Source organism: Sus scrofa, chromosome 4, assembly GCF_000003025.6.
Source record: "Sus scrofa isolate TJ Tabasco breed Duroc chromosome 4, Sscrofa11.1, whole genome shotgun sequence".
NCBI classification, from domain to species: Eukaryota; Metazoa; Chordata; class Mammalia; order Artiodactyla; family Suidae; genus Sus; species Sus scrofa.
In genome coordinates, this window is record NC_010446.5 from 101,336,199 (window position 1) to 101,356,042 (window position 19,844).

Below are 19,844 nucleotides of genomic sequence, written 5' to 3' on the forward strand. Positions count from 1 at the left end.
AGCCAGTTTGAGGACTATAGCCCAAGGGACAGATTCAAGAAGTACTTGAATCATGTCCTTGTGGACTACCAAAGGGGGGAGCTTGTAAAGGAAAATATTACAAAATTATATAAGTTGTTTTTCCAGAATTATAATCAGAGCTTGTAAGAAGTATGGATATTTGGAGTTCCTGTTATGGCACAGGGGAAATGAATCTGACTAGGAACCATGAGGCTTCGGGTTCGATCCCTGGCCTCGCTCTGTGGGTTAAGGATCTGGTATTGCCATGGGCTGTGATGTAGGTCACAGACACGGCTTGGATCTTGCGTTGCTGTGGCTGTGGTGTAGGCTGGCATCTGTAGCTCCAACTGGACCCCTAGCCTGGGAACCTCCATATGTCATGGGTGCAGCCCTAAAAAGCAAAAAAAAAAAAAAAAAACCAAGAAACAAAAAAACCCCAAGAAGTATGGATATTTGTTATGCAAAAATTGGCTGGGGTCCTAAATGGTTGCATAGTTCCAAGGGAAGACTTTGAGACCATAACGTTGCAGCTGGCGGCTACCAGCAGATATGGTTTCGAGAGCAGCTGGTGCTGTCCTTGATTCTGATATGGTGCAGAAAATTCAAGTTCATGGTAATACAGGAATGTGTCTGAAACCACATCCGTGATGGCTACCCAGCTCCATTTTAGATGCCTGAACCACCATTCTTCTCTTTAATGGTGAAGGCAGATGCACAATGTTTCATAGGCCACAAACAAGCTGTTCTAGTTAGCATAAAGTTCAAGTTAAATCATGTATAAGCCAGAATGACTTTTCTATACCTCAGTACCTGAAAATGTCTTCCATCATAAATAACAGGATATTGCTAACTCTGTTAACATGAGATATAAAGAAAAGATTCTATTTGCAAATAGGGAGAGGCTCTTTGGGCTAATAAAACACAACACAGATATGTTCTTGCTTCATCTCTTATGCAGTTCTCTTTGTAGATAAGATTTTATGGATGATTATTATTTGTGAACATTGTCGCTGTGTGATTAAAACAAACGTCATATAACTCCTGAGGAAATAAGATATAAGAGCTTTGGAAATTGCCTAGGACATCTAAGGACACTGAAGAAGGCAGGGATCCTCAGAGCCTTGAATACCAACCAGGTAATCCTCCATGCAATTAAGGGCAGAGGGCTTTCTTTGAACATATCTTTTCCTTTGCCAGCTATTAACTGGGCCAGAAAGAACAAGTTATAGCTCTCATGATGTCAGTCATCCTTGTATTGCTGTTTGTTTAATTTGAATTACTTATTTTCTTCCTTCCATATATATATATATATATATATATATATATATAAATTGGCTTTAATGTCAAATAATGTTGGGTTAAATCATGGCTCTGCAATCTAGCAGCTGTGAAACTGTAGGATGGAAACTTGATCTCCATGAATGTCAGTGTCTTCCTGTATAAAATAAGGTAAGGATACCTGCAGTCCAGCCTCGTTATGAGGATTAAATTGGATGACATGGGAGCCCTCAGTGAACGTGCATTCATGAAGATTCAGTTAGAGATTACAGTAGTTCCCCCTTATCCTCAGTCACTCTCCAAAGTTTGTTACTATGAGCCAACAGGGAGCAGAAAATACTCAACAGAAAACTCCAAAACTAAAAGTTATAAATTGTGCCAGGCTCTGTTCTTTGCAGCATGACGAAATCTAGTGCAGTCCTGCTTCTTCCCACCCTGGAGCTGAGTCAGACCTTTGTCCAGCCTATCCCCCCCACCCAAAACAAAACCCCACTCTTAGTGAGGCAAAAAAAATAAATAAATAAATAAACCAGTAAAAATAGGGTTCTGTACTACCCACAGTTTCAAGGCGTCTACTGGGGCTCTTGGAACTTATCCTCTGCAGCTAAGAGGGACTATAACTAATGCATTAAAAAGGATGCTGTACCCACCTTCCCTCAGACAGTTGGCTTGACAGAAGTTTTTACTATTTGCATTTTGAGGGGATGGGGTGCAGGACATTGAAAATACCTCTATCAATTTTAGAAGAGAGGCCCCTCAGAGGAGTTAATTGGAAAGTTTTTACCATAATAAAAACAAAAAAAAAACTTTCTTTATTTTCTCTCTTTATGAACACTGTGTTAGGGTGTCCAAAGAAACCTTAACATGGATCTAATCTTTAGATTTTCCTAGGAAAGTTCCCATTTCAAATATTCTGTTTCATTATTTCCATCAAGCAATCTGTTATTTAAGAGTTAGAACATGTATCCTGATTAGAGGATCATAATGCATGCTCAAATCAGAAATCAATGAATTACTCATCTTAATAACCATTGGGGAGACAATCTTGGACCCAGTCCCATGCATACACTAATGTAATTGCCTGATGGACGAAAACAGAGAATAGGGGTATATATTTTAATCTTATGTGGCTGGCAATGGCTGGTTTTTTGAATATAAATTCTGGAAGTTATAAAGGAGATAATAACTATGACAATTTTTGAAATTTTTATTATGGCAAAATATAAACAAGAGAAAATACAAACTGGGAACTATTCATAGTGATATATTAAAGACAATAAATATACAGAAAAAGCCCTCCATATTCCTGAGAAAAAACATAATCAAACAGAAAACCACGCAAAACTGTAAACCAAATAGTCACAAAAGAAATTTAAAACATTAATCATTATATAAAAAGACATTCAATTTCATTACTATTTTTAAAAAGAAGTTTTTCTTTAATATACCAAAATTGGCAAGAAAAAAAAATTTAAAAAAGGTGCCCAGGTAGGGTTTGAGAAACCAGTATTCCTGTGCACTAGCAGTAGAAGGAACACACAGTATAGCCCATTAGGAGGGAATTTTAGTCGAGAGTAACAATGTGACAACATGCATATTCTATGAAGTTACAACCCTATGTATCTGAATTTATACTAAGGAAAGAATCAAAACTTTCTAAAAGTTGGGTGAGTGGAAGGAGTCTTATTACAAGCATTCCATGTCTGGGGACAAAACCAGGTTACAGAACTACATGACTCTTTATATAAAATTATACATACACATGACACATACACACATGCACAGAAAGATGTCTATAAATTAGTCACGCAATTGTTTCTCTGGGAGTGGGATTTACTTCCTATTTCCTAGCTTTTCTTTGAGCTTTTAATAATTCATGTACCATTTGGTAATAAGAATAAAGTTATTTTCTTTTTTAAAAAATGTGCTGGAGAGAGTGTGGAGAAACACTCTTCACTATTGATGGGACTGTAAATTGGTATAACCACTATGGAAAACAGCATGGAGGTTTCTCAGAAAACTAAATATAAAACTACCATATGATCCAGAAATCCTACTCCTGGGCATATATCATGACAAAACTGTCGAAAAGATATACTGAGTCACTATTCACAATAGTCAAGACATAGAAGCAACCTAAGCAACCTAAATGTCCATTAAGAGAGGAATGGATTAGAAGAAGACGTGCATATATGCAATGGAATACGACTTGGCCATTAAAAAAAGAAAAAAATAATGCCATTTGCAGCAACATGGATGCAACTAGAGATTCTCATACTAAGTGAACTAAGTCAGAAATAGACAAATACCATGTTATCACTTACATGTGAAACCTAAAATATGAACCCATCTACAAAATAGAATCAGGCTCACAACATGAAGAAAAGACTTGTGGTTGCTAAGGGGAAAGGGGAGGGAGTGGGATAGGTGGGGAGTTTGGGGTTGGTAGATGCAAACTTTTACATTTAGAATGGATAAGCAATGAGGTCCTACTGTACAGCACAAGGAGTTATACCCAATCTCTTGGGAGAGAAAGTGATGGAAAATAGTATGAGAAAAAGAATGTATATATATGTATGACTGGGTCAATATACTGTACATCAGAAACTGACACAACAATGTAAATCACCTATACTCTAATAAAGATAAATTTTTTAAAAAAATGTGACATCACTTAAATGTAAAGAGGGTTGAAGTCAGGAAATCTCCTTATAGCTGAGACGGGTATGCCCACTGACCTGAGGTTTTCTCAACTGCGAAATGGGGTATTGGACCATATATTCACTTTTAATTCTAATGTTTGAAAATTCACTTTTGGGACTGATTTGATTTGATTGACTTGACTCTAGAAACCCCGCTACTGCCTCATCTGTTAGAGAGCTTACCTTTGACGCCCTCTGCTGGCTATTCTGAGAATAGCAAGGGCAGGCTCTCCACATAGTAACAAAATGCCTTCATTCAGACTTCAAACTGTTCAGCCCAGTATAGTTAGACATCTGGTACTGGCTCAGAGGCCTTGCATAAAGTAAATTTTCCTAATCTCTACATTTAGCTTGAGATTCCTATTTATTTATTTATTGAAGTATAGTTGATTTACAATGTTGTTTTAGTTTCAGGTGTACAGAAAATTGATTCAGTTACACATATATGCATGTGCTCTTTTTCATATTCTTTTACATTATGGTTTATTACAGGATAATTGAATATCTGTGTTACACAGTAAGACCTTGTTGTTTATCTCTTTTCTTTCCTTTTTCTTTTTAGGTCTGCATCTGTGGTAATGGTAGTTCTCAGGCTAGGGGTCGAACTGGAGCTGCAGCTGCTGGCTATGCCACAGCCACAGTAACTTGGGATCTGAGACACATCAATGACCCATACCACAGCTCGTGGCAACGCTGGATCCTTAACCCACTGAACAAGGCCAGGGGTCGAACCTGCATCCTCATGGATACTAGTCAGGTTCTTAACCCACTGAGCCATGATGGGAACTCCTATCGATTTTCTATAAAGTAGTTTGTATCTGCTAGTCCCGACCTCCCACTCCATTCTTCCCCCATTACCCCTTCCCCTTGGAAACCACAAGTCTATTTTCCATATTTGTGAGTCTATTTCTGTTTCACACATAAGTTCATTTGTGTCAGATTTTAGATTCCACATCTAAGTTATATCATATGGTATTTGTCTTTCTCTTTCTGACTTACTTTACTTACATGATAATGTCTAGGTCCATCCATGTTGTGACAAATGACAAAATTTCACTTTCTCTTATGGCTGAGTAGTATTCTATTGTACATATATTATATATCACATCTTCTTTATCCATTCCTCTGCTGATGAACACTTAGGGTGCTTTCCATGTCTTGGCCTTTGTAAAGAGTGCTTCAGTGAACATTGGGGTGCATGCATTTTCCATATTCCCTTTATTGTATAATCTAAGTTAAACCAGAAAAATATTTTTTCCTCCATTTATGATTTGACATCTAAATTCCTGGGTCCACCTCACTAGTGCAAATGTGTTCATATTGCAGATCTAGGTGAATCCAGGAGCATCAAGGAAAACTAACAAAGATTCTCAGATCTTTGCAGTGAAGCCTCCTGCAGTACCTCTGGCCCTGGAGGAAGAAGAAGATGGCTTCAAACATCACGTATCTGCTCCTACTGCTGAGCTGTGCAGCCAGCACTGAGGTCCTGAGTGGTGAGTATCAGTCACTCAGCTGATCTGAGCCCACAGCCAGTGTGCACGTGGCCCACATGGCAGGCAGAGCTATCCATTCAACAACAACAAAAATTAAACACAACAGGAAATAGGTGTTAAAGACAAGACTGAAAGACAATGTGATGTGATAAAAAGTGCAAGGACTTTACAGTCAAACAAATTCCAACCTCCTATGGTTGTGAGCCAGAGTTCACCATCATCAATCAAATGTTGATTATCATGATTATTTTGCAAGTTTATTGTGAAGGGTAGAGATAATGCGCTTAAAGCACCTGACACCCAGCAATCAAGAAGTGATGGCTATGGGTTCCTGTTGTGGCTCAGCAGGTTAAGAACCTAACATAGTGACCACGACGATGTGGGCTCAATCCCCAGCCTCACATAGTAGGTTAAGGATCTGGCGTTGCCACAAGCTGTGGCATAGGTCTCAGCTGCATTTCTGATTTGATCCCTATCCCTGGAACTTCCATATGCCGCAGGTGTGGCCATAAAAAGAAAAAAAGGAAGTTATAGCTATAATTAAAACTACCCAATGTTCTGTGCATTGTTTTCCCTAGGTGAACACATTGGGGAATTCCAATTTGCAGGGGACACCCAGCCTGGTTGGAGAGCTGGCTCCTATACACATAGAGGCCCAGCACCGAATTTAAAATAACATGTCCACAAAGTGGGACGCAATACCCTAGAATCTACCAGTGGAAAGAGCAGGGGAAGGAATGGCATACATGAGCTAAGAATAAGTATGTTGGCTACTCTTACAGAGCCTGGTGGCCTTGCTGGTGTTGGACGTGGTAGAGTGAGTGAAGAAACCTCTCCTGAGCAGCACTTCTGTTGAGGAGGGGCCCCTTGAGGGGGGCCAGGGCTGTCTATGACCCAGCACTTCTCACACTTGGGATACCTAGGCCAGGTATCCATCTGGAAGGAGAAGCAATGAAGCTGGTTCTTTGGCCATCATGTTAGTGCTCATGGCTGAAGTCCGTGGTCCAGCTCCCAGCTCCCTCCCCCCTCATCCATCTACACCTACTCAGGGCCTGTGGAACTCAGCTGCTTTCTCTGAGCCATGTAAGAGTGTGAAAGTCTGGAGCGGCTGCCCTCAAGGCCCTCTCGCAGGCCCCTTTCCCCAGCTATTTCTAAACCTGCCACCTGCCCAGGTAGGTAGTTCCCTGTTGCTCAGGTTCTGGCTTCCCCGAGGGGGACCTGAAATTTGCCCAAGCTCTACCTTGAGGAGTGAGAAACCTAAGCCGCCCCAGCCTGGGATTTCTCCAAACCCTGGGGAGGTAGAGCCAGGACCCTCAGCACTGTTCCCTCTATCGCAGTCACAGACCTTCCTCCCAGCTGTCAAAAGTCTTTTTAGGAGTTCCCGTTGTGGCTCAGTGGTAACCAACTCTACTAGTATCCATGAGGATGCAGGCTCAATCCGTGGCTTCCCTCAGTGGGTTAAGGATCTGGCGTTGCCATGAGCTGTGGTGTAGGTCGAAGAAGCAGCTCAGATCTGGTGTTGCTGTCTGTGTCTGTGGCCTGCAGCTGCAGCTCCAATTTGACCCCTAGCCTTGGAACTTCCATATGCCGTGGATGTAGCCCTAAAATGACCCCCCAAAAAAGTCTTTCTATTTATTCCTACCTTCTTGGGGGAACCTCTCTTATGACACATCCTACAACTTCTTTGCACTATGGCCTAGGAAAAAGCCTAATATTGCACTCGTGGGACGTAGAGGGAGCTTAGAAATTTATTTTCTCTTTCAAAAAGAACTGATGGTCAAGATTATTACCCTTATTGCCTCACCAGTGACAGGCAGCTGTTCTTCACCTGAGGCTTTGCACGACACTGCTCAGTGCATGGGCAGACAAAGAGCAATAGGACTTATGGACAATAAATTTTAGCCAGCTATCATTTTCAAAAAATATTACACAGGGAGTTCCTGCTGTGGTTCAATGGGATCAGTGGTATCTCTGAAGAACCAACATGGGTTAAATCCCCAGCCCTGCACAGTGGGTTAAAGGATCTGGTGTTGGTACAACTGTAGCTGGTATCTGATCCCTGGCCCAAGTACTTCCATCTGCCATGGGGTAGCCAAAAACAAACAAAAATTACATAGGTTACAATGATAATGGGTTTATTTTGATAACTACAATGTATTAAGTAGTTACTATTTATTGAATATTGACTACATACCGACTTGCTGCTGATCACTCTACAGGTATTGTCCCATTCAATCCTCCCAACAATCCTGTGATTCAGTGTAGAAACAAGGAAACTACAACTGAAATAGGTTAAATCACATTACAAGGCCATACCTCTAGCAAGTGGCGGGGTGAAAAGGCCATTAGCAGTCCATGCGAGATGCCAGGAGCCCAGTCCTCTGACAGTGCATATGTAGGGACGAGGAGCTGTAGGACTACAAGAGGTAGGAGCACGGTCCTAGGGCTTCTGGAGGAACATTGGTTCCTCTCCCAGGTGCCACCTTATTCCCCATCTGAACATCCTCAGTAGGCCACTTCACCTCTGAGGAGGTGTTCTTACCCGTACAGTGGGGATATACGTCCGTCCCCATCACTCAGGAAAGTTCTGGTAATTAAACAAGGCAACCTGGATGAATGTACTTGGACCATGTGGATTTTTAAACAAATAAATAGAGCCTAACAACTACAATGACTGGGAGCTTCCACTGGAGTCAGACTGTGTCAGATTAAATCCTATCTCTATCGCTTATTTGCTGCGGGTCCCAGGACAGGACAAGTCCCTTCCTTTGTTTTCTCCTCTGGAGCAGAGATAATGACACCACCTATTTCACAGGGTTTGTTATGGGGATGGCTAGAATCTACATAAACTACCTGGAACAGTTCCTGGTACACAGTAAATGCTCCATGAAATGTGGGCTGGCAGAAGGCCAGGAGCGGCCCCAGCGGAGCAGCACAGCTGCATTTCTAGGAGCTCAACGTGTCTCCACCAGGGGGAGCCTTGGCCATAGCTGCAATATGGGGGGGCGGGGATGGGGAGAAAGAGAAGTGAAGGAGGAGAATGACACAGAGAGACAGTCACAGACACAGAGAGACTCAAAAAGGCACAGAGACCAACCGAAAGAGAAAGTTAGGAAGAGATAGACCCCAGCGTAAGCGGAAGGACAGGGAGAGAGAAATACAGAAAACAGCGAAAGGATCAGAAAGACCCAGAGATGCACAGAGGGAGCTGAATGGAGAGATGTGGGCAGCGGCAGAGAAAGGCATTCAAAAAGCAGAAACGCAGAGAGAGAAAGGAGAGAGTGAGAGGGTGTTGATGATCTGGCCTCAAGCATGACCTTGGTTTTCTTTGCCCTGACCTCCTCCAGGTCCTCCAGTGTATCCCTGGGAGCTCTGCTCTCACCGCCTGCGTTCTGAAAAAACACAGACGCTGGTGATAGAGAGTCTGTCCTAACACGTTTGCCCATAGCATGCCAAGCAGAGTCACTTTAGATTCAGAAAAGAAATCAGGGATCTGGTGTGATGAAAGGGGCCCTTAATCTCAGACTGAGTCAGAGACTTGGGCTCTTTTTTACCACCTTTGAAGGATCTTGTCGCCAGTGTTAAATCATAAGCCATGCTTCCTAATGTCTGTCCACTCTGTCTCTTACTGAAACTCATCCATTTCACTTGGAATGGTAGTTGAAGGCCTGCCTCCTCCTTAAGATCAATTTTTACTTTAAGAGCCAAGGTGCTCCTTTACTTTCTCTCCTCCTGATAAAATACTCAAGACATTCCCAACTCTCTAATGATTTCTATTGTAAATTTCCGATTCCTTATTTTGTCCATATCTATAAAATCCGAGGTTTAGAGTGTTGGTGGCAGGAACACGGATTTATAAGTCATAGAACTGAATCTGAAAAGTGGTTTTTCCACCTCACTGTGTGACTTTGGGCAGGTGACCACCTTAGCCTGTTTACTTGCCTCTCTAAGTGATGCTAAATATGCAGTATGAATAACCCACTTAGCATAGTGCCAGGCAGCAAGAAAGCACTTTGTACATGGAAGCTTGGTGACATGGTAGCAGAAGTAGCAACAGTGACATTAAGGCATTCTTTTTATTTAACATCCAATGATGTTTGTGTTTCTAAAGGTAGCAAAAGATGAGGCATTTAAGCTGATGAGTTTCTATGTTGCTTGTTCTGGGTACATTTGAGGTACCCCTTTGTTACTGAACTCAAGTCTGGCTGCTCATTGGTCAAAAGCCAATAATTTGAAGAGACAAGTGTCAATAGAAAGGAAAGGGGCTTTAATCAGAAAAGCCAACAATCTGGGGAGAAGGTGAACTCATATCCAGAGACCAGCTCCAAAGATTCTGCTTGGCCATGACAGTTTTTAAAGGGAAAGGGGGGAGAATATCAGCGAATCATCGACGGAGGCAGGAAGTTGAGTTCTGCATTCTTCCCCATCGTTTGCAGACTGGCTGACTCTCTCTCCAGATGTTATCTTGCCTGCAGGATTGCTTGGGGGTGTGTGTGAAGATCTAGCCATTTTTTAAACTGCTCAATTTTTCATTCTTACTTCTTTTTACCTAAGAAAAGAATCAAGAGGTTCAACCAAGCATGGTGTGCTTTCAGGAGAGCATAAATCAAGAGTTAGGTTGAAAAGAGTTAGGTTAAACTGCCTAGTAATCTCATTCCTATAATTAGATTCTTTTCAGGTTAGAGGGGAACAGAAATGGGCAAACAGGAAAAGGGCAAAAGAGCTGCTTTCACCTTGAAACTTCTCCTGCTGGGCCTCAGCTCTGTTGACCACTGTCCATCCTTCACAGGTACCAAGCATAGCACATGCTAAGGATCTGTGCCAATAACGAGCATCCTGTTCCAAGATGGACCCAGGGGCTGCTTCACAGGAAGATGCCTCTGGATAGGGCTGTAAGACCAACTGTGAACACCCTTAAATGCCAAACAGAGGAGAGCTTATCTGAAAGTAACAGGAAGCCCCTGGAGATTTATAGGCAAGGACTGAAATAGAACAGAAGAGTAGGACAAGCAAGGGACAATAGTGACATCTGAGTGGGGAGAGAGGAGATGTTTTGTGACTACAAGAGTCTGGGGACATGTACTAGGAGTGGAAGGACCCCAGCTCCCACCTGGAGCTTTGCACTGCAGCCACACTGTCACTAAGTCCAAACTGCTAGCCTGGCATTCCCTTCATCGTCTGACCCTCTGCATTTCTGGCCATCTCCTCTTCTCCATAAATCTGAGTTTCATTGATGTGGCCCATCCACCCATTGATGAGCTGGAAGAGTTTGTGCCTCTCTGAATCACGGCCTCTGGGCCCCGACTCTCTCTTTCTCATTCTATGACAGGTGCCAGCATGACAGCTGCCCTGCACTTAAAGCAATCTGCAAGTGCTTGCTCTTTCTGTGCACACCTTGCACATTCCTGCCACCATTCCTCTGCTCGCCCACCCCCTTCAGCTACAATGTCCCCTTCCCCTTGCTGCTGACTCACAGATCCCCCTTCTCAAGTTCAGCCAGGTTATCTAACCTGCCCTGTGTCCCTCTAGCCAAAAAACCCCATTCCCTCCTTGTAATGCCTAAAACTACCAACTCGCGCCCTTCATCCACTCCTGTGATGCCTTGTATTATCGCTGTTTGATCTTGCTGAGGGTATCTATTCAACTGTGTAGCCTATACCTAGGGAAATTGCCATAAGATGGGCTTGGGGCATCACTGGTCCTCTGTGAAATGGTCCTGAGCCAAAACACTGTCGATTACCCAATCCCCATAAGTCCCTACTTTGACTGGCAGAACACAGTGATGTTTGGGGTCCCCAAGAATTAGTGTCAGTTCAGAGCCAGTGTCCAGTAATCCTCAAAGATCTGATTACCTTTCCCCCAATGCACTGTTACTCTGGTAAAAGACCATAGTTCCCTCTGGAGAAGGCTAGGTGAAAGATTAACAGTATAAAGCACAGAGGGGTCCTTCCTCAAGGACATTCAGCCTCCCCTTCATTCAAAGGGTTCCAGGTCTTAAACTGGCCCAAGAATGGGAGTTGATTGTTTCTGCCCTCATAACGTGCAATTGCATTTTGTTTGTGTGCAGCCACCCTAATGAGACCTAGCTGTGCTACTGGATGGTTTTACTACAAGTCCTATTGCTATGGATACTTCCGGAAGCTGAGGAACTGGTCTGATGCTGAGGTGAGAACCCTGGCTCGTGCATGGAAGGGCTTCTCTAAAGCAAGGGACCACCCAAAGCTCCAGATCTCATGTGATGCAGAATGTCAGGTCCCTCCTTGGCATTCAGAGAGGTCACCGGACTGGTGAAATGGAGAGAAGAGGATTATGGGCTCAAGGCATTTAATTTTGTAAGCATCCATGGTGCATGTGCTCTATGCCCAGACCCTGGAGAGGCTGCAAAGACACAAGAGTGAACAAGAAACAGGGAGTTCCCTGGTGATCTAGTGGTTAGGACTCAGTGCTTTCACCACTGCAGCCCAGGTTCAATCCCTGATGTGGGAACTGAGACTCCACATAAGCCACTACATGCTGTAGCAGAAATAAATAAATAAAAATTTAAAAATTAATAAAATAAAAAATTTTTTTAATTTTAAAAAGAATGAGCAAGAAATAGGGAGGTCCCTTGTGGTCTAGGGGTTAGGATTCAGTGCTTTCACCACTGCAGCCCAGGTTCAATGCCTGGTCTGGGAACTGAGATCCCACATCAAGCCACTGTGTGCCATGATAAAATAAATAAATAAATAAATTTTTTTAATTAAAAATTTTAAAAAGGAGTTCCTGTCATGGCTCAGTGGTAATGAACCCAACTAGTATCCATGAGGACAAAGGTTTGATCCATGGCCTCACTCAATGGGTTAAGGATCCAGCATTGCTGTGAATGTGGGTGCGGCCCTAAAAAGAAAAAAGACAAAAAATAAAATAAAATAAAATAAAAAATTTATTGAAATATAGTTGATTTACAATGCTATGTTAGTTTCAGGTGTACAACAAAATGATTCGGGTTATACATATAGATTTACAAAATTTATTCTTTTTTAGATTCTTTTCCATTATAGGTTATTATACGATATTGAATGTGATATACAGTAGGTCCTTATTGTTTATCTATTTTATATATAGTAGTGTGTATACTTTAATTCCAAACTCCTAATTTATTCCTCCCGATCCTGTCCCCTTTAGTCACCATAAGTTTGTTTTCTATGACTGTGAGCCTGTTTCTATTTTGTCAAGAAGTTCATTTGTATCATTTTTTTTTTTTAGATTCCACATATAAGCAATATCATATCTTTGTCTGACTTACTTCACTTCAGTATGATAATCTCTAGATCCATCCATTCGGTGGCAAATGGCATTATTTCATTATTTTTTATGGCTGAGTAATATTCCATTATATATATGTACCACATCATCTGTATCCATTCCTCTCTCAGTGGACACTTAGGTTATGGGCTGTGCTTTTAAACCTCATGTCTTCTCCTTGTCCTCAGCTCGAGTGTCAGTCATATGGGAATGGAACTCACCTGGCATCCATCCAGAATGCAAAGGAAGCCAACACCATAGCAAAGTACATAGTTGGCTATCAAAGGATCCAGCCCGTCTGGATTGGCCTGCATGACCCGCAGAAGGTAACTCAGACATGGCCCCTTGGTAAGGCCAGATAAATAGCCCTCTCTGGGAGACCACCCCAGGTCAACTGACAAGACCACATACGACAGATCTTCAGTCATGTGCCTCTGATTGGTAGAGGCTAAGTCTTCAAGGCTAGACTAGGCTTAGAAACAGTCTCCTCTACTTTTTTTTTATTTTTTATTTTTTTGTCTTTTTGCTATTTCTTTGGGCCGCTCCCGCGGCATATGGAGGTTCCCAGGCTAGGGGTCGAATCGGAGCTGTAGCCACCGGCCTACGCCAGAGCCACAGCTATGCTGGATCCGAGCTGCGTCTGCAACCTACACCACAGCTCACGGCAAACGCCGGATCGTTAACCCACTGAGCAAGGGCAGGGACCGAACCCGCAACCTCGTGGTTCCTAGTCGGATTCGTTAACCACTGCGCCACGACGGGAACTCCAGTCTCCTCTACTTGTAGACCTTCTATTTAATTAAAGTCCTCCCAAATCTTAGAACACAAAATTACCAGCTTTTCAGAGCTTTAAAAAAAAATCTGTGTAAGTATGGGTATATATGTATGTAAATACACACCCACACCACACACACACACACACACACACACACACACCTGTTATGAGACCCAGCTTAATTAACCCCCATTATGTCTGGAGTTAAAGTTGGAAATTTTCAGCTAAGTTTTTTGACCAATGCTGTTACCCTTTTATGTTATCCTTAACTTCCTTCACCCCCTGACTTTACTCTCCATCAATAGCCCATTGTTAGGAATGGTGCATGATGTCTTTGAGGGGGCTTCTGAGGGCTCTATCCAGGGCCTGCAGTTTTCTGATTCTTTGTGGGGCTTCTATGTTAGACCCCCAAACACAAAGACTACAAGGATAAAACCCCCAGATTTTCTGTTTCTTGACAAACTTTTCCATAGATGTTACAAATATTTTATACAATAAATTTCACATTTTTATGTATTCACATTGCTATCAATCAGAACTCTCATTCAGGAGTTACCATCGTGGCTCAGCAGAAACAAATCTGACTATCATCCACGAGGACACAGGTTCGATCCCTGGCCTCACTCAGTGGGTTAAGGATCTGGCATTGCTGTGAGCTCTGGTGTAAATCACAGATGCGTCTCAGATCTGGCGTTTCTGTGGCTGTGGCATAGACCAGTGGCTACAGCTCCGTTTCGACCCCTAACCTGGGAAACTCCACATGCCATAGGTACAGCCCTAAAAAGACAAAAACTAAAATAAAAAATTTAAAAAAACCCTCTCATTCAGAGATGGGAAAAATATTTACATCTATTTCTACTAGATTTTTTGTGTAATTTAAAATTTTTACATTCATGACTGAGGAAAGCAAATAGCTAATACACATTCTAACAAATTGTGCAATGCCTGTAGTTATCAAAGAAATGCAAATTAGAATAACAATGTAATTTCACTCATCAGATTACTAAACTTTTGATTTGCCTTAATGAATAATATTTTAAGGATATGGAGAAATTTCTCAGTAAATGAGGGTGTAAATTCCCACAACTGAACTGTTTTTGGACAGCAGTTTGGCAAAGCATATAAGTATCCCCAAAATATTCATGCCTTTTAACTATGAGTTCTACTTCTGGGATTCTACCTTAAGAAAGTAATTTTAAGTATAAAAGCAGCTTTAAGAACGAAGTTGGGAGTTCCCATCGTGGCACAGCGGAAACAAATCTGACTAGGAACCATGAAGGTTCAATCCCTGGCCTTGCTCAATGGGTTAAGGATTTGGCGTTGCCATGAGCTATGGTGTAGGTCAAGACGTGGCTTGGATCTAATGTTGCTGTGGCTGTGGTGTAGGCTGGCAGCAGTAGCTCCAATTGGACCCCTAGCCTGGGAACTTCCATATGCCACGGGTGCTGCCCTAAAAAGAATAAAAAAATAAAAATAAAAAAAAAAGAGCTACGTTGTCCATAGCAGTATATGTTGCAATAATTGTAAATTGGAAAAAACAATATAAATATCAATCAATAGGAGAATTAGTAAGGTAACTTATGGTACACTTTCACCATTACAGAAATGTTTGGACAGCAAGATACAAAGTTGCATCCATATTCTGGAGGTCATCACATTTTTCAGTACATAAAAATATCATGATAGATAAAAATGGTTACACCAAAAGTAAATATGCTGAAGTATTAGTAGTGCTTTCCCCTCAGAGGTTAAATGGAGTGACTTTGCTATCTTTATATACTTCTGTGCTTTCCCAATTTTCACGGTGAGAACTGTGTTTCAAAGGGGCCTGTGGGGACCGCCTGGGCTGTGTGCAGGTGTGGGGACAGGCTGATCTGTACATGTCTCCCATCTGCTGTCACTTGCAGAGGCAGAAGTGGCAGTGGATTGATGGGGCCTTGTATATTTACCAGACCTGGTCTGGCAAGTCCGTGGGTAAGAACAAGTACTGCGTGGAGATAAATGCCAAGAACAGTAAGTTCCATTGCCTCTCTTCCTGCATTCCAGCTCCTTCCCTTTCCCATTAAAAGCAAAAATGGCTGAGTTCCCTTCGTGGCTCAGTGGTTAACAAATCTGACTAGCATCCATGAGGATGAGTGTTCAATCCCTGGCCTCGCTCAGTGGGTGAAGGATCTGGCCTTGATGTGAGCTATGATGTAGGTCACAGACATGGCTCAGATCTTGCATTGCTGTGGCTGTGGTGTAAGCCAGCAGCTGTCACTCTGATTCGACCCCTAGCCTAGGAACCCCCATATGCTGAGAGCTCAGCCCTAAAAAACAAACAAACAAAAAAAAAAATAGCGAAAATGGACATTGACTCCTCTTCGCTCCATTTCACACCAGCGACTCTCAGTTTCTACAGGACAATGACCTCGTCAGAGACATTATTTACTCACCTTCAGTCCTTTGTGAGCATTTTACAATCTTTGTCCAGTGTATGTGCCAGCTGTTCAGTTATTTACTTAATATTTTCTTTAAATCCACTCACTTTTTTTCTTAAATATGTTTATTTTAAAATTCTATTATATACCATGAGGGGGAAGTAGGTTACATTTGGGGAAACCCAGACTACAGGAAGCAAATATGTGGGAGTCCTCTCTGGCTTCATTCTAACTAGGGTGCCCCATGAGCCCTGGACACCTCGCCTTTGCCTGGGCTCTTCCCTCCTTTGTTCCCCTGAGTCTCATCCCAGGATGTGGTGCATGGAACCTCAGCTGCAGGTCCTACATGATCACTGGAGCGTCATTTCTATTGTCTGCCTTCATTCTTTCCTTCTTATGCTAAGGAGTTAGGGTTTTCGACCTTGCTACTAATGGCATTTGGAGGAGGGTACTTGTTTGTCGTGGGGGCTGTTCTATATCTTGTAGGTTTAGCATACTCTGGTCACTAGCCAGCAGGTGCCAGTGGCATACACACACACACACACAAACACACACACACACACACAGGTGATTACAACCAAAAAAAAAGGTCTTTAGACTCTGCTAAATGCCCCCAGAGGAGATAAAAACCACTCCTATTGGAGAACCATAGCTAATAAGTGATATGAAAAGAAACCAGAGTGTCAAAGATGAAAAGGATGCTTGATACAGAACAGGACATCCCGGTGGATTTAAAAGGCCATCTCAGTGTCACCAAGACAACACTGCTAGCCAGGGAGTGGCCCTGGGACAGCGTCCCGAGAGAGGCCTTAGGTACCATGGCTCTGGTGGAAGGGACATGGAACAGGATTTACTACTGTCTGAGGAATAAAGCTTATATGGATAAAAAAGAGAGAAAACTATCTGAAGCAGAGGATGAGTGACAGATGTGTGGAAACAAACTCCAAGGCAAACTCTAGGAAAACCCTCAGGGGTGAGTGGGTCTTATCACAGATAAAGGAAGGACTTTTCACAGTCTCAGAGAGACTACAGCTGATCCTATGAAAGGAATAAGTCATCTCAGATGGAGGCAAAATTCCAAGTGCAAGAGGGGGAAGCTACCAAAATGTAGATCCAAACTAAGGAAAAAAACATTTTGAAGAGTTGGCACTTCTGAAAACATAATGGGCTACAGCAGGAAGTAATGAGAAACCCATCACTAGAGTTAACAAAGCAAAAATAGACATTGTGGTTGTTATAGTGCAGCATTAAAAGGGGCTCATAGCGCACGAGAGTCAACTGAGGAATATTTTAAAAATACAAATTCCGGAGTTCCCATTGTGGCTCAGCAGAAACAAACCTGACTAGCACCCAGGAGGACGCAGGTTTGATCCCTGACCTCCCTCAGTGGGTTAAGGATCCAGCGTTGACATGAGCTGTGGTGTAGGTCACAGACAAGGCTCTGATCTAGTGCTGCTGTGGCTGTGGTGTAGGCCAGCAGCTACAGCTCCGATTCGACCCCTAGCCTGGGAACCTCCATATGCCATGGGCGCAGCCCTAAAAAGACTAAAATAAAATAAAAACAAAAATACGAATTCCTAGGAATCGCTTCAGATCTACAACATCAGAATCTCTAGGGCTGGATGCCAGACCAAGCTTCAGGGAAGCCCCTGGACCAGATGCCTCCCAAAGTCCCTACTCGGATGCTAAGGTTTCAATCAGACTCAGTTCTCAAACCAAAATCCCCTGTCAGTTTTGTGTTCACGTCAGCAAAGTTCCCAGCAGCAAAGTAGCCTGTGTAGGAGCCAGAAACCTGTGTCCTCCTGAGAATGCCAGGCCTCTGGATGCTTCCTTTTTGGTCCACTCAGCCCAGCTCTCAGCTCACAGAATACAGGCTTGCAAGGTGGCATCCTAGCAAAGTTGACTCATAAAATTAACTGTCATTGTACGTTATCCATTGTTCCAAGCAAAACCCCTGATAACACCAATCGGCTCAGTACAGAACTGGATGGATTTAAATATCTGTTTATTTTCTTACAGATTTTTTAACTTGGAACAGCAAAGACTGCAATAAGCGCCAACACTTCCTGTGCAAGTACCGACCTTAGAGCAAGAATCAAGACCCTGTCAACCCTTTGAAGCCCCTTTTCTCTTCCTTTTCTTCCATGCTGGCAACATCTGCTCATTGTCTCAGAGAGTAAACCAAGCAACAAAGGCTGATGAGAACATTTTGCACTGATTTTTTTTTTTTTAACCTTTTGGCCAGGGATCAAACCTGCACCACAGCTGTAACCAGAGCCACAGCAGTCACAACACCAGACCCTTAACCCGCTGAGCCATTGCACTGACTTTTTTAAGCTCAGAGGCAGGAATCTCAATATTGGTGTGACAGTGTCTTCCAGCTCCAAATGTTCACTCTGCAATTCCTTTCCACAGTACTCTTTTTTCCTCTTCGCCACCTCCAGGTGCCTTAAGCAAACTAGCAGTGCACATCCCCCACCGATGAAAAAGCCAGATCTTTGGCCATCAGGGATAAAGGTTTGATGACAGGAGGAAGAAACTCAGGAGAGAGCCTCTAGCTCTCTTCAGCTTCTACATCCCTTATTTTTCCATTTGCCATGGAGTTCATTTACCTGCAGAGTCTCTACTAGGCTGATGTGGACCATAATTTCTAGGGCCATCTTTTAACAGATAATTGTCGGCATAGAAGCTTGCTCAGTTCCGATTCAATAGTGATAAATGTGAGAAGGTGAAATATAAGTATCAGAAAATAGACTCAAGTGTTTTGTCATCTCCTCCCTTCTGGTCTCTGCCGCCCACCTCCTTAGACCAGCTCCTCCCCAGCCACAGCCCTGGTCTGATAGAGGAAAGAGGGAGGTGACCTGTCTGGCCAACCTCTCAGCAGGTGTCAATGGGTTGGGGGTGATTTAATTGTAAGCATTGCAGCTTCTGAGGGGAGATGACAATCACGGAAGGTGCAGAGGAGCTGACCCAGCCTTGGGTGCTCTTCTGTATCCTGCAGCTACCAACTCCTGGCCATGGCCTTGCTCAAGTCTCTTTGCCCGGTGAGGTTTGTGATTCCTGATGAGGTGGTGACTCCAATACTGAGGAGGTCATTTTTCCCTCATGGATTTATGGCTCCCTAGGTCAGAACCTACTTGACTTATGTAAGAGGAAACAATACGGACTTGCCAACTACAGAAAATGTGGCTTTGGTGTGAACCCATTTGCCTTTCTTAGAGGGAACACCACCAGAGGGGAGAGGACGTGTGGCTTGGCCATGCAGTCCTGGCTGTGCAGATGGCTGTTTGCTTCACACACATGGCACTGCCGACCAGTGAACACAAAATCTTCTGCCCTAACCTGGGGCTGCTGTCCTATCACCCAAGCAGGCTGAGACCAGCTATGGAGTACTGGCTGAAAGAAGAGAGAGGAAATGAAACAGCATCAGCTCGACTTTCCTCCCCTTTCTTCGCTCCTTCCTTTCTCCGTGGTTCCTCCCACCACACCCTTGTCACTGTTTTGCTTGTCCAAGAGGAAAACAGCAAAAACAATGTATTGCTCCCCAGAAGTCTTAAAGAGGTTGTAAACACAAAGGATACATCTCTTAATAGTGAGAGTCAGACAAGACGACAGGCAGAGGGAAAAAGGTCATTCTCACGAAGCAAATAGTTAACGTCAGCAGCCACCAATTCCCAAGAGGGTTCTGGGCAAGTCACTGTCAGAGAAATCAAACAAAAGTATCAGATTCCAGGATGGCGATGGTAAACAAACCAGGATTACCAACCAGATATGAGCCATGTAAGAGCCTTACTAGATGAAGTGCCAGATTCTGTGGTTTTACCTGGAAGAACTAAAAGAATGTAAATGCAACGTGAATGAAAATAACCACAAAAGGTAGAGGGTCTCAGTT

The 19,844-nt window shown here is 43.0% G+C and overlaps 1 protein-coding gene across 1 annotated transcript; it reads left to right on the plus strand.

The window, feature by feature from the left end:
* REG4 (regenerating family member 4) lies at positions 1,097–18,352 on the plus strand. The gene is given in 6 exon segments (NM_001190251.1): positions 1,097–1,136; positions 5,307–5,473; positions 11,541–11,638; positions 12,946–13,083; positions 15,440–15,545; positions 17,972–18,352. Coding segments are annotated over 5 exon segments (477 nt in total). The 5' UTR covers positions 1,097–1,136; positions 5,307–5,406; the 3' UTR covers positions 18,040–18,352.